Below are 9,993 nucleotides of genomic sequence, written 5' to 3' on the forward strand. Positions count from 1 at the left end.
CGTAAGGTAAAGTCACGCTGGAAGTCTTAACTTACACTGAGCATAATGTGTGTTAAAAGAACCGTAAAGATTTCATTCATTTTATATACGGAGACAGTGCCTCCGCAGTGAACGGTCTTGTATTTATTAATAAATCTTGTTTATTGGCGAGTGAGAGCTCTCAGTCGGAGCAAATTCTCGAATACTGCAGATGCTTCCAAGATTTTATATTTCTTGCGTAAATAATACGTTTTCTCATCTAGGTGTTTACAAAGACGACCTCGATGCAGCATTCATTTGCGATACCGAGAATACTATCAGAGAATTTTATCAAGGAAGAATCTTATTCATCCCAATAGGACAAGATTTGCGAGATGAATATTCTGCCTAGAATCTTGACATTTTTATCGCATGAAAAATTGCGAATGACACACGCATTAAACGAGTCCCTGAAGATTCCGCAGAGATTACTGGCGTTACACATTGCTCCGAGTCGCATGATTTCGTACAGAAATTTTAGTACGGGAAAAAATGATTCTACAATTGACGATTTGTTACTTCTGGAACGTAATATTAACAAAGGCACAATTACACGAGTGAAACGAGGAAAAAGCACGCAGTCCAGCTGCGAGAAGGATGATACGAAACCACGCCGAGAACGCAAGGATCATCAACAGTCGGCGGAATCCTGTGAGAAACCGCGCGAGTGGCGCAGCGATGGTTATCAGATACCGACAGAAAGTTATCGAAAGACTTGCAGCGACTTATTGAGCCATCGCGAGTATTACCAGTCGATTGAATCCACTTCCCCGATCTGCGCGAACAAACCTGCACCGTATAACGATTGGCAAGCGTGCGAATCATCGAAACACGAGTCCTACGAATCGATACCAGCGACTCGAATAACATCTGAGAAATGGGTTTGCGGAAAACCGGCAACGGAGCGAAAGATCTATTATAAATGCAAGCCGAAGCCATGCATTTATTCGGGGAACCAGGAAAAACCAATATGTTTTCCATCATCGCGAGATCATTACAAAGATAAGTCGGATGAGGTAACGAAAGACAAGTCGAAGCAAATTGCAGCTTATCCTACGCAGCTATGTCCTGAATCAGAGCCCACGTCTTCCAAAAAAATTATATTGAATGAGAAAAGAACTTCTCCTGTGAAACATAAAGTACCAAAAGAGCGTTTCGCATCAGATACACACGAGTACGATGTAAAACCTGATCCTCCGCCACCAAGATATCCACATTGGAGCGAGAATCCACCGTCTTATTGCGACCATCGCTTGAAGAAGACATCTTTACCCCCTGTTAAAGGTTCGCCAATAATCTTCATTTCTAAGAAAGGACCGCAGAGATCTCGGGCGAAAGACACCGTGTCATCTCCGCAGAATATTCATGAGGATTCCAGCAGGAGTGCGAATGAAAATGAGAGCGGCAGAACAGATGCCAAGGCGTTGCAGAAGAGTGTATCGAGAAAACGTGTGATTTTCTCCGAGGACAAATGCGCCGCTTCTTCGACAATTCCCGCGCCTGTCGACAAAACGATGGAATCTGAAATTCAACAATTCCCTACGCTGACGAAGGACGGTCGTTGTTGCGCTGGGAAACCTGAAAAGGAACTTGGCACGTCGAACGTTAACGATTGCAATCCCAACATGGCAAGTTTCAAGTATCGATTGAGTAAGTGTCCTTGTATTAAGGAAATGTGGGGTATCGGCGTCAAACGCGAGCCACCTGTTGACGTTAGTGTGAGGCAAATGGAAGGAGCTCTTTTGTCCCACGGTAGGAAGATGAAGAGACCAGAATCACGGCCAGGAACTACCGGAAGAAGAAGAAGGAGATTCAGGCCGCGGACACCGGGTAACGGATGGACGCGACAGAGGTACAAGGTTCGCTTGAAGATCTTCCAGAAGGGAAATGGACGTCTCGATCCTTGTCTCCCGCGGATCGTCGAACTGATACACCCGCGCGGCGAAGGAATCAGACCGAAGCTATTAAAGTCCGCCGCGAACAAAGGCGAATTTTCTTCGCGATCGAGAAACTCGTGCCCGCATTATTGTTCGTCTAAAACGCCGATTGCCGAGACGAAAAGTTATCCGACGAAAATGGACGAGAGTAGGGTGATTCGCGATCAATACCTGGGAAAACATCCCTGCAAAAAGCATCGCTGAGCTTTCGGAAACTACTTTACGATGTAGAATATTTGGAATTCGCGTTGATGGATTGAGTCAACATTTATTTTAAGAATGTTCAAAATTTGCACTTATATGTCATACTTTTGGTACGGATATAAACTTTAATGCATGGAAAATAGACCCAAATGTATTATATAAGCGCAAAATAAAATTTTTTTTAAATAGTACATTAATAAAATTATTTTAAAAATTGTAAAAATTTCAGATACAGTTCAGTTACCAGTAAATTATATTATTAAAAAATAGCGTATGCTTGCTTAACTAACATTTTTTACTATTATTTTACTATTATAGTTATTTTTGAACAATTATTTAATTTTACTAAAATGATGCCAATGACAAGCTCTCTGCGACCAAAAATTTTTAGTGCCCATTTAATTTATCTTGCTTTTTGTTTATATTAATAGGAATAGCATAACAGCTTTTTAAGTGAAATATATGCACGAGACATGCAAAGGTGACATTATAAAGGCGTAGGAAGGGAGGCGCGGAAATGAAAAAATGCAGCTTGCGCGGCTCGAGACGTGGCTGCAAAAGAAGTCTGTTCGCAGCAGCTGCAGGCCTCCAACTTTTCACGTTTATCATTATCTCACCCTCTCGTCGTAGGTACACCCTTATTTTTGCACTCGGTGGAACAAACTTGCGCATCAAACGCCGTTGTTTTATGGCCAGTATACATTTTCATTTCTGTCGGGGAAATGATATATCTCGTAGCCCTAATAAACGCGACTCGGGATTTAGTGAGCATTTATCTTGTCTACATCGACGAAAAATAATGGGGAAAAAATGAAAATGCGCGAGTTTGCGTTAATCCAATTCCAATAATTAATGCGGAGTCGTGGTAAATTTTGCACATCTCCCAATTTACGTTCTCCCGATATAGTTTTACAGATTAACGTTGTAAAGCTTATAATATAACTTGACGAGAGAGAAAGAGAGAGATATGGCTCAAATATTAAGTTGTTATGTGAGTCTAAATTTCTAAAAGGCATTTTTGAGATATTAAAATTTCTAATACAACATACAACATACTCGTGTCTAATTATCTTACATAGTTGTATTCACGTATACGTGATGCATATTTCTTTCAAGTTTTGAAGACTTGATTTATATATTTAGCCTCTCGATCATCTTTCTACATACCTTTAATGAGTTTATAATACATACAAGCGTGACGGATGTTATATCCGCTTTTGTGACTTCAAAATTGCTACCCACATATAAGTACGTTAACCCGCACTCGTTTTTTCTCTTCATTGAAATTGCACGCAATTAAGGCGCACGGTAAAACGGCGGAAGAACGATCGCCGCTCGTAATGTTCACGATTGTTAATTTCTAATTGAACACCGCCGATGTACTACAACCGGACGGCCCAGGTCGGTCGTTTTCTCTAACGGGCACGATATAACGAAAACCGCGTAGCGACATTTTCACGATACTTACGCGGAACGGTTTCACATTGTTGCAGATAAACGATGATTGGTTCCACATGGAGCATCGATCCGTGGCGAAGAGGTCGACGGAACCCCATCTCCAAGTGCACCAAAGACTAATGAATGACTCCAGCGTACGTCGAGCGGAGCAACAGCGGGCAAAATCGCGCACCAAAAGGGATCTTATAATCAAACGTCCGTCCAATATACTAACCATGTTAAACGACGAGAGGTGGCCTCAAATGTGGTATCTGGTAAGCAATTTTAATCAACAGTACATTATCCTGTGTACGACAAGATTGTTATGTCGCACCGAATAAATAAACACACGTGATTTCATGCAATTAAACTAAATTAAAGTGTCAAAGATAAAAATAGAATATTCGAATAGAAAATTTAGTAAGTTATGTTTGTGCTTTTTTAAAAAGGTACAATTTTATTTATCATATTGCGAATAATATTTCCAGATTAAACCGAGATTTACATTCAATTTAACAATAATTACTTGATATTATCGACAAACATAAAAGTATCCAGTAACATTTTATGAAATTTCTTTAAAAAAGTTATAATGCGATTAACAAGAACAATACAAATAAAATAAATAAAACAATGCAATGAAAAATGTATAATAAAAATATAAAACGAGCTCGATCGCGATATCGGCTCTCAGAAAGGACGTTGACGTTTATATCGTATAAATAAAGACTCACAGTCCACAGCCGGAAAGTGGCACGTCGAAAGTATTGGATAATTTTTCCTTTCAGAACCGGGGAAAGGGTTTGGACATGAACGTGCAGGGTGCTTGGGCTGAGGGAATTACTGGAAACGGCATCGTGGTCACAATACTTGACGATGGATTGGAGAAAGATCATCCTGACCTTTTCAAAAATTATGTGAGCATTTTCAGTATTGTATTACTTTTTCAAAAAGTTTATCGACTTTCTGATTTCTATGAAAATTCTTTTCTCGCGTGACAATAAAGTGACATTTTTAATATTAGAAAGCAGCAGCTCTAACTCATTTAACTCGCGTTAAAATGTATCGCGAGCTAGATGCAGTTGTATTTAAGTAAATTGCGTTGTGCAATTTTTCATGACAGTAATCTTGCAAAGTAGCTTTCTATTTGATTAAATTTGCGCGAATAAGTAAAATTGCAGGCGCTTAATATCTGCCTAATATCACTCGATGGACGAGTGTTCGATACATTCGATGACACGAAAAAAAAGAGAGGAAAAAGGGAGGAAAAGCTTCGGAACGCACAATAGAGTACAGCGGATGAAGGCGTATCGCGGATGCACTGGGAATATCGGCTGTTGAGCCGGTTGAGCGCGAATATTGGAAGGGGTTATCCGGTGCATGTATATACCGAATAGCTATTGATTCATGGATGGTTACATTGAATGAGGCATCTGCGCACGCAGTAGAAAGTGAATCGTATTAAGCCAGTAGACACACGCTTGCGATATAGCGCGCTTTGGCGCGCTGCTCTGATTATGCGAGCTTATATATCCCATCGCGTGTATTTCTCATTACGCAGATGATCCATAAATGAATAGGTATTAAGAAGATATCCGGATGTACGTGATCAAGGATTAAAGCGTAATACGCCGTCGCTCTAACGACGAATACACATATATTATTATAATCTTTTTCTTATAATCCTCCTGTCACGTTTTATCTATTCGAGATATCTCTCTCAGATAAAAAGAACTAAAAATTTATTGCTTTCAAAAATTTTCAACATCCTTAATTTTGTATTTGAAACTTGTTAATATCTTTGTCGAGTTTATACGCTAGATGTACTTTTACGACGGCTCTATACGGTTACTATAATGTGCGCGCTAATTCATTTTATTTGTGCTAACCAGTCGTCATATCTTGCGATGAAATAGAAGCGGAATAAGCGAGCGAGGTACATCGCGAAACGTGTGAATTTTAATTAATGCCATTCTCGATTTCCGTTGTAGGATCCTCAGGCGAGTTACGACGTCAACAGTCACGATGAAGATCCTATGCCGAGGTACGATCTGGTAGATAGCAATCGACACGGCACCAGATGCGCCGGAGAGGTCGCAGCCACTGCCAACAATTCTCTTTGCGCCGTAGGTGTTGCTTTTGGAGCTGGCGTAGGTGGTGAGTGTTCTGCGAAAAAGATTATTTAATTTCTCGATGCACTTTCGAAATCAAAAGGGGTTCACGTACATTTTAACAAAATTCTTCTACATATATTTTAGAGCCCTGATGAGCTGTGAAGATTTTTATTTTTTATTTTAATCCGTGTCTTCTCTTAATCTTGAATTGCAGCGCGGGAGTAATGAAAAAATTTTAATTACTCTTTTAGTAAAAGCTTATGGCCTTATGGCGAAAAAGTTTGGGAGATAAGATAAAAAATAATATATTTAAAAACTTTTAGCAAGAGAGAAGGGTAGAATATTTAAGTACTAAATCGTCGGAAATGACAGTTCAATTCCGAGTGATCGCTTAATTCTATTTGCAGTTCGGTTTCCAATTAGCAGCAGCGAAGTCGGATGTTGGAACGTCGTATTACGACGAACGACACGTGTTTTTAATAAGCAGAATTGATATCGCGAGGTCGCATCATTTTCGAATTAGAAACGCAATTGGCAATAGCCTGTTATGTATACATTACATTCGGGACTGATCCAAATCGGTGCGCGGTGTCCAATTTCGACCTTGTAAATTAGATTTCCCTATTCTACGCGCCGTGACAATTGTGTATGATAATTAACTCAAACAAGAAATGTACGCTGTTTAGCAGTTTGAAAACTCTTGATGTATCGTGTGTGCATATTTCTGAATATATTCTCAGAAAACCAGTCTTAAACTGATCATTAAAAATTCACGTAAAAACTTACATACATGCGAAGAATTAGTTATTTATGAATTTAGTATATGCTATTACAATACTTATTAATTTTTCGCAATACTATCTTCATACAGGTGTCCGAATGCTGGATGGCGACGTAACGGATGCCGTCGAAGCAAGATCCTTGAGCCTTAATCCCCAACACATCGATATTTATAGCGCCTCATGGGGACCGGATGACGATGGCAAGACTGTAGACGGGCCTGGTGAACTGGCCACCAGAGCTTTCATCGAGGGAATTACCAAAGTGAGTGTTTGTCATTGAGAATTATATTATTTATACTCTGCATGTGACTCGCAAATTTATTTACGCGTTATTAATTATACGTTAAAAATTCTGAAGTTTTTTAAGTCCGTTATTTATAATTTGTCCACACGATTTTATTTATGTTCTGTATTCTTAAATTCAAAAATAAAAATAGAGAAGCCGAACAGATAAAGTAAATTACGCTTATATTTATTTTTAACTTTCGGTAGCTGAGACGACAATGTTTCTAGCTAAAAAATTAGATTTGTCCAGAAAATTAATTTAAGATCGGAGTATTTCGTAAAGTTGTCCAACAAATGCAATTTTCTTCGTAAATAATAAATGCTCTTCGTTTAATCGAGGGATTAAGGATTACTCGTAATAGAAGGATCTTAATTGTCATATCTTTTTCAATCTCTAACAAGTTGAAAGAAAGTATGCCGCGTGTCTTGAAGCTTTAAGCTTCGACGTAGCAGCGTAATCCACTTAGGACTGCAATTTTCTTCGCTATAATTTCCTACGCTATGACAAGATAAATGCAATTAGCTACAAGGTACCTTCCGTACGACATGGAAGCTTCCAGTTTGCTTTAAGATACTTCCTTATTCTCAAGCGTCAAGCAGGGGATTTTAAAGCTTCGCATTACAATAATGCGAGCATGCTTTGTTAATACGTTACATAAAGAGGCAGTAACTATAGAATTCAAATGAAATACTCTAGCTATACGGAAACTCCTAGTAGGTCAGATGATTTTTAATAAAAAATTAATTGAGGATTTTAATCAAAGTTTTTTTCTATTGAGAAATATGTAGAAAATTTTTAGAAGAATAATGTATTTGCGAAAATAACAAGTGCCAATCGATAAAGTATTTAACATGATGTTGCGATACTGAAATGCCGACGCGAGAGGTTGTTTGCTCCAAACTGGAAATTGTTACCTTCCGGTTTTCCACTATTCTTCTAAAAATCGAGATTTCTTTATACAATTACTCTCATCAGTTACCTATAAAGGTTAATATTTTCAACTATCTTTTATTGACAAAGCGCATTAATTTTTTTATTTGAGAATAAAAACGGAATTTAATAGCTGTCCTATTTAAAGTTGACGAACTTCGAGTTCAATTATCGCCTTCTTGATTTCTTACGTCTTACGTCAAAGAAATACATTTAACTCGTTAATGCTTTTCTTTGTGGTCCTAAATAGACAAGAAGAAGTTGCTTTAAGTGCTGTAACTATTATAGATTTCTCACTCAAGCACAGAGAAAATTTAGACATTTGGTTTTCGATTACGAGACAGTAATAAGTATATATGTATCGAATATAATTTAGATTATATTATAATTTTAATATATCATAATTCTATTATTATATTCTCCTCAACAATTTTGTATACATTTTTTATCTACTTGTTTTCTTCAAGAATTTTTTAATAATAGGGTGCTGGAAACATTATATCTCTTCATAAATAATTACGCGATCGTCTTTTCATCTTTTAATTAAAACTTTAATAACGTGCAAATCTATTTTTATAAAAACAGGGAACCAGTTTAAATTCAGTTTTATTATTTTTAAAATTATTAATTATTGTTATTTATTGTTAGGAATTTTATAAAATATTATCGCGTACAGCAAAACGTACACACGTGGATATCTTATCGCGTTTCTTCGAATCTCGTTCTCTTCGGAAGCAAAATTCGCCCGTTCGCCACTAATACTTACGATTCGCACGCTCGTGTCCGAACAACGTCGCGGGATGAAATGAAATTCGCACAAATGTATCACGCAGAAGCATTCCTCTGAAGTCTTCTGAGTTTCAGTGGCGACACAATGGCCATTGTCATCTCGATGTATATACGCCTCGGCACTTCGATCGCAGCGTTCCTTTATCGCGATGGCGAACTTTAGCATTGAGAGGGCCCCTACTTCAAGTAACGATCATTAAAGCGCAGATACCTAGCATTAAAACGGAGCCATTAAATGCTGCGTAGAAACTCCAGTAAAGATGCTCCGTATCGCCCATTTCTATTATCTGCTCGATTCACACGATCTTGTGTCCTATTTTACAACGGTCATAGCCAGCAATTTGAAATATTCAAGTTTATTGTTAGCTTATTTAAAGTTATTTTTTTGCAAAATTTATTTTTTGATTATTTCTTTAATGTTAAAATTTATACAGATTAATATATAGTTAATGACTTATTAGCGCTCTATTAATGCATTGGTATTTTTTCTACAACATTAAAAAATGTTAACTAAAAGTTACAAAGTACTGAAATGAGATATAACAATACGTTAATAATGTTTTCTGAAGTATCACTACGTTGACCAATGTCCGGTAGTCAATGATTGACTTCCTTCGACATCGCGCAGTCGTCGATGGAATTATCGACGGAACGATGACAGATGTAATTCGATTAGTTGAGACGATGAGGAACTCCTCCAGTTAGATCCGGTTTAATAGACTCGCTCGAGAGGTCAACCCTCAGAAAGTTTCTAATTGGGTGCTTTTAAGCGACTGGCCGGCTTGAGCTACGCTAACACGTATTACCATTTTAAACTTACTGCCTGCAATGTAACTGTAAATCATATGCAAATGTCAGTATGGTCGATACAGAACTCGTGGAAATTCATGATAACTATCAAGTAAAACATATTAGCAAATGGATCACAGGTGCACTTTCGTTGAAATTTATAAAAGATGAGCGTAATAATCGAAGCAATAAATTGCCAATTAGAGACATTTCCATTTGTATATTATAAAGTAGATTATGATAAAGATTATGATAAAAATTATCAAAAATGAAAAGATCAAGCGGAAAAAAGCCACAGATCAAATAAATAATTATTATAAATATATTGTTTAAAAACAATAATTAAACAAATTTCTGAAGTCTCCTCTTCATGTCGTAGGTATTGTTGTCACTTTTCCGCGATGCCGCCGCGATTGGTTCTCTTGCTGCGCTTACTTCATTTGCAGCTGTCATTGTATATTTTGACAGTTGTGTGTATCAAGGGTTAATAGTGTAATAGTAATATCATAATGTTAAAGCTAAATAGTGTCTGTAGTGTCTAGTAGTAATATAAAATGCACATTATTGGCAAATTAAAAAAAATTATAAAATGTATTATTATATTGTTCTAATTACAGCTTTTCTTTATTTTAAAATTACGCGAAACGTTCTTGTATATTGCAAGAGTTACTTGTATCTTGTATCCGGTGAACATTCGTAAATAGGAT

General features: G+C 37.3%; 2 protein-coding genes across 5 annotated transcripts in view; both read left to right on the top strand.

Annotated features, from left to right (window-relative positions):
* The window catches only part of LOC143897559 (furin-like protease 1), a 219,115-nt gene that overhangs the window by 177,310 nt on the left and 31,812 nt on the right, over positions 1 to 9,993 (top strand). For all 4 annotated transcript variants that reach the window (XM_077406371.1, XM_077406369.1, XM_077406370.1 and 1 more), the window contains exons 3-6: positions 3,653 to 3,871; positions 4,385 to 4,513; positions 5,588 to 5,753; positions 6,582 to 6,754. In XM_077406371.1, the coding sequence (XP_077262497.1) occupies positions 3,653 to 3,871; positions 4,385 to 4,513; positions 5,588 to 5,753; positions 6,582 to 6,754 (687 nt within the window). The remainder of the gene's footprint in view (positions 1 to 3,652; positions 3,872 to 4,384; positions 4,514 to 5,587; positions 5,754 to 6,581; positions 6,755 to 9,993) is intronic.
* LOC143897373 (uncharacterized) lies at positions 292 to 2,426 on the top strand. Its single transcript, XM_077405989.1, has one exon. The coding sequence runs from the start codon at positions 354 to 356 to the stop codon at positions 2,157 to 2,159; it is 1,806 nt and encodes a 601-aa protein (XP_077262115.1). The 5' UTR covers positions 292 to 353; the 3' UTR covers positions 2,160 to 2,426.

The sequence above is a fragment of the Temnothorax americanus genome, unplaced genomic scaffold (assembly GCF_048541705.1).
Source record: "Temnothorax americanus isolate GAGA-0224 unplaced genomic scaffold, ASM4854170v1 Scaffold20, whole genome shotgun sequence".
NCBI lineage: Eukaryota > Metazoa > Arthropoda > Insecta > Hymenoptera > Formicidae > Temnothorax > Temnothorax americanus.

What these genes read in the sequence shown, in the direction of transcription:
- LOC143897373 (XM_077405989.1), top strand. Translation starts at nt 354, where the DNA reads ATGAATATTCTGCCTAGAATCTTGACATTTTTATCGCATGAAAAATTG.